The sequence below is a fragment of the Convolutriloba macropyga genome, chromosome 1, assembly GCF_964194025.1.
Source record: "Convolutriloba macropyga chromosome 1, txConMacr16.3, whole genome shotgun sequence".
Lineage (NCBI taxonomy): Eukaryota > Metazoa > Xenacoelomorpha > Acoela > Convolutidae > Convolutriloba > Convolutriloba macropyga.
Window position 1 is genome coordinate 61,560,059 of NC_134468.1, and position 5,268 is coordinate 61,565,326.

General features: G+C 36.5%; 1 protein-coding gene across 1 annotated transcript; it reads left to right on the forward strand.

Annotated features, from left to right (window-relative positions):
- The first annotated feature begins 321 nt into the window (after nt 1-321).
- LOC142350330 (ras-related protein Rab-38-like) lies at nt 322-3,474 on the forward strand. The gene is made up of 4 exons (XM_075402163.1): nt 322-708; nt 1,902-2,065; nt 2,677-2,848; nt 3,337-3,474. Exons 1-4 carry the CDS (start codon nt 459-461, stop codon nt 3,411-3,413), a joined length of 663 nt encoding a protein of 220 aa, XP_075258278.1. The 5' UTR covers nt 322-458; the 3' UTR covers nt 3,414-3,474.
- The last annotated feature ends 1,794 nt before the right edge of the window (nt 3,475-5,268 follow it).

The following is a 5,268-nucleotide window of genomic DNA, read 5'->3' on the forward strand; positions in this document are numbered from 1 at the left end:
AGAAAAGAAAAATATCTACAATGAATATAGTATTTTTTTTTGAAAATCTGAGAGATGAAAGAAAATTCTGAGTATATTGTGCATTCATAAACCAACAAGAGGTATGGAGATTAATAGAGATTAATTGAATAATCCGTTCAGACAAATAAGGAAATTGTTAACTCGTTTTCATAATCTATTTTAAGATTTTATCATCACTTTTTGCAATCGTGGGAAAACAAACGTTCACCGTCAAATGACAAAATAAACCAGTTACGAAAACAAATTCGACTAAGAAAATACAATTGGCAATCGCAACTCGACGTCAATCATAGGGTTGTTTATTGGTTAGTGACAAACATAAACTGTTTCCAGAATCTGTTTGACTGGCAAACACTTTGTGACTTTGATTAACTATTTGAAAAACTTTCTCAGTACAATATTTCCGATTAAAATACTTAAGAAAATAGAAGTTTTCGATGGCAGACCTGACACCAACCAAGCAGGAACATTTATTCAAAATACTAGTTATTGGCGACCTGGGTGTAGGCAAAACGAGCTTGATTAAGAGATTCGTGCACGATTTCTTCTCCACAAATTACAAGGCCACGATAGGAGTCGATTTTGCTCTTAAGGTTCTCAAACGTCCTGACAGAACTGTGCGTCTACAGCTATGGGACATTGGTGGCCAAGAAAAATTCAGTCAAATGACGAGTGCCTACTTCAAAAGTATTGCAATTTTCTTACCACTATTTAAAAATTTTTTTGAAGTCCCGTTTTCTCAGACTGAATATGGTCACCAAAAAGGGCTACCATTCCACTGAAAAAGGACTCTCGATCAAGCCGACTTCAGCCGTTAACTGTCAGAGACAGATCTAATAGGGTTGCGCATTGGGGGCCAAACTCATTTGGTGTTATAGGTGTTAAGCGCACTGGTGTTTAGAGACAATTCCGTTGCACAGTGGGAATACATAGACTAATAGGTTTAAACATTACAGCTGCAGTGATTATTGCAATGTATCTTTTTCAGCAAAAAAGACTTTATTCTCTTTATATGTCTCTTGAATTGCTATTATTTTGCATTTAAAGATATTATTTTGCATTAAAAAAATTTCAACTCAGCAATACAAAATACAACCTCGTCGTTAGAGATGTCTCTTCTGCTCATCGACTAAAATCCGGCACTTTGATTTGCCTAAAGCGATCTGTATAATCTATCCAGACCATACCACCAGGGTATCTAAAATACGGAATGTTCTCTGAGAGGGCTGCTTAGAACTCTGGATGGTGCTCTGATTCAGACTCTCCACCCGGCAGTCATTAAAACTCTGATCAGACACGCAGACATTGCACGGCGTCCTTACCAGACAAAATCAAGACCGCAAAGTAGCAAAGTAGCTGACACACTATTGCTTCGTCATGTTTATCTCCTGCGCGCAACCCAATTGGCTTTATCAGAGCTGGCGCAGGTCGCGAACCTCAACCTCGGTTCAGAGCAATATCTTTGAACAAAACGGACTTATCTTGGTAGTATTTGGTTGTGATCTGGTTAAGATTACGGAGGCTAGCATCCCTGGTTGAGTTGCAAAGAGGAAGGGAAGTCTGTTTGCAAGGATTTAAGCCTCACAAAGTTGCCCTTCACATTATAGACTGATGCCTACTGAGGCTTTGGTTAAACATACTCCTAGAGAGTAGCGGAGTAGCGCTGATCTAAGAGAGACGCTCAGCGACTTTATTCAGTCGGGCTCTAACACCTAAACTTGTTTCAGAGGATGAAAAATCAAATTGGTCAAATGAAAGAACGATCAATCATTTTAGATGAAAAAGAAAGTTTGATTTGATTGCGAGAGTAGCCTGCATTAGTGAATATTTTGTAAATAAAATTTGAAAAGGGGTCATTGTGCTTACCGTAAATGCTTTAGATGCGATTGGTGCTTTCATCGTTTTTGATGTGACGAGACCTCAGACGTTTGACGCAGTGTCAAAGTGGAAGTATGATTTGGACAGTAAAGTGTACCTGCCAGACAACTCTTCTATACCCGCTGTCCTCTTGGCTAACAAGTGTGATCAAACCAAAGAAGGACTTGTAAGTAATATTAGTAGCTCTGTATACATATGTTGTCCTGCAATCCTCGTAATAACATCTTTTTCATTATAATTTGTGGCATTTTATAGATTTGTGTGAAATTGTTTTCTTTCGATGTCCTTTTCGATTAGACAGTCGTGTCTCAGATGGTTCGCATTTTCCGATCAACCAATGCAGATTTATTGCTAAGCTTTTCGCAATATTGGGCTTTAGAAAAATGTTGAACTTCTCCTGTGTTATCAAACAGGATTCTGGCTTTATGGTTGCTAATTTTGATATCTTACACTAAAATATTAACATCTGCTATCGGCAGGGAAATTGTTCGAGTGGTTACCCAAGTAAATATATACTTGGATAAAATATATCACTAAACTGGGCAGCTGTTATGTCCCGTTCTCTCTTTCTGTCTTACACGTGTAAGACAGAACGGGACATAAAGAGCTGCTCAGTTTTGAGACCTTTCGACCAGTTGGCGTAATGGCTAGCACACTAGGGCTTGCAAGTAAGAGATGGTGGTTCGAATACAGCAGTGGTTCATTTTGACAGTAGTTGCTTAGACCCCCTAACAGGTCGGAAAAAGTTTTCCTTTTGGGCAATTGCTCTGGTTTCAGGTAAACAATAGACACAAGATGGACGAGTATTGCAACGAGCACAAGTATATCAAGTGGTTTGAGACATCAGCCAAGGAGGGATATGGGATAGACGAGGCAGCCGAGTGCCTCGTCAGCAAAATCCTCGAAATCGAAAATGCTAACAACAGGGACAAAGAATCTCCTCTCAATGGTATGCAACATACATAGTCAAATCCTGACCAACAAAAAGAGGGGGAAAAGGGGGTTTAAAAATTAGAGCAAGATTCTCAAAGGTCAAACTTATACACTTTCTGAGATTTTTTTTGTCTGGGAGAGGAATCTGTTTTTAAAGACTTTTCTTTCTGGGACGGATTTCTCTATTCACCGTTATATACTGCTGAAGCTGTCAATTCATAAACGTATTTTAAAAAATATAACGAAAATTTTTCATTGTTGTTTTGGTTTCTTTTGATTGATTTTTTGATCTGGCCTAAGGCGAGAAATTCCCAGTTCTCACACACTGAAAATATCTGATTCGGTTCCCTTGTTACTTCTACTTAGGTTTTTAATGGGGAAGGCCCCTAATTACATTTCGAACAAAAGCAGTGAAAAATCATGCATGGCAATAAATGACAGAAGCATGAGGAGTATGGTTATTTAAGTGTTCGCTGGACTTTACTCTTCTATTTAACTTTTCAGATTCCCCGCTCAACTTGAAGCTAACGAACAGTGGCCAGGAGAAAAAGAAAAAACGATGTTGCGGAAGTTCCAAGTGAAAAGCATTTACTCATTAATAAGCTTGTCATCTCTATGCATTAATTTACACATTAGACTCTGTTGTTTTTCATTATCCTGATTAAATATGAAAGGTTCAGAGCGTATTGCTAAAAAAACAAAGAATTCAAACATTTCAGTTTTTAGGGCAATCGAACGAATTGTGTCGTTTCTAGTCATCGAGCCGTCAGCTAAATGAATAAATGATAGAGAACGCATGATACAGTTTGATTCCCCGACAGGAACACCGATAACTGATTAAAAGAAACCTTAGCAATAGTTATTTAGTCTTTCATATTACTATATACAAGCTATAAAATTATTACCAAATCAAAATGAATATGTTTGTTGACACAGTCTGATGAAAACAATAAAGTTATTCATCCCATGGTAATTACTAAAATGCCAGTTGAAAGCTGAAATTTTAAATATTTGGAAAGCAGAAAAAATCTTTAACTTGAAAGCTGGGAGCAATGAGCGAGTCCGTTTGCATTTAATAAAAAATGAGAGTGAGTACCTATACAAGAAATGATAAAGGCATTGAAAATTTGCATCAAAATCAACATTGCATCAAAATTGCCAGTCGTTGAATCTCCTATACCTGTCTTAGTTTTAATGCACCGTTTCAAATCGATTTTATAATTTTATGGGTAGTTAAAAGGGTAGTTATGGGTAGTTATGATAGCTCTGTAGTTAAAAGAGAACAATATTATGAGGTGTTTGACTATGTCCAATTGAGGTTTCTTGGAGTAATAAACGTGATTTTGAGGGGATCCGAATAAATTGGAGGCTAAAGCGGCTCTTAGATGTAGAGTCGTCTAAATTGTTAAACCTAAAGAAGTCGTCAACTCTATGATGATAACTATATACATTCAAACAATACCAAGCCCACTTGAAACTAATATTGTCAATTCCAATGGACTTCGAGGTAAGAAAGGGGCCTCTACGTCTACAAAACAGGATAAGGAGAAATCTTTGGAGCCAGTTCAACTCCGTGGAGTTATCAAAACATTACTTGCAATGTGTCACAGAAAAAGCATAAAGTATTAGAGCTCTATAGAGAAATTCACGTAAACTTCAAAAAAGAAGGAAAATCCGTTTCTATTCAATGATAACATCTTCCACAGTATCCACAGGGCTGTTTTCAGGCAATATTGATTTGTGATTTGCGTACTAAGAAAAGGACCGCGAGCTCAACATATTACAGGGATTGATCAAGATATGCACGTTTTCACTGGTTGTGAATAATTTATCGTTAGTCTTCTAATATTACATTGACTCTGATTTATTGAAAATGTGTCTTGGATTTTGTTGCACACTATTAAAGATTCGCTAATTTAAAATATTGGTCTAATGTCAATTAAGTAAGAGAAATATTTACAATTTAACTAAAAGCAATTGAGCGAAAGCCATTTTTAATTTAAATATTTTTGTTTACTTAATGTTAATTTTTTCCAATCCACTCAAATCTCATACTTGAACCAAAATACTTAAAAAATTGAAAATTATCGGACAATAGAAAGCTTTCAGCACTTTTCTCAGTTGAGTATTTATATGCGCGAATCACAAATGGCATTATTCCTGCATTGTAGAGGCCGAGCATTAACTATTTCCCCAAACGTTCATCATTCATTTCATTAAAACAATTTTATGTCGACATATTTTGTTTCTAAATTTCATACATTTGTAAACATGTAAAAAGAGCACCAAACGTGCGAACAAGCTGACCGGGTTAAAGTCTTAACAAAACAAGGTCACTAAAACTATTGTATGACAAAATTGCGTTTTACACCTGGTAACAACGAAGTGTTAGTTTGACTTTTCTAAATATTCACAACTGCTGCCACTTATACAGAA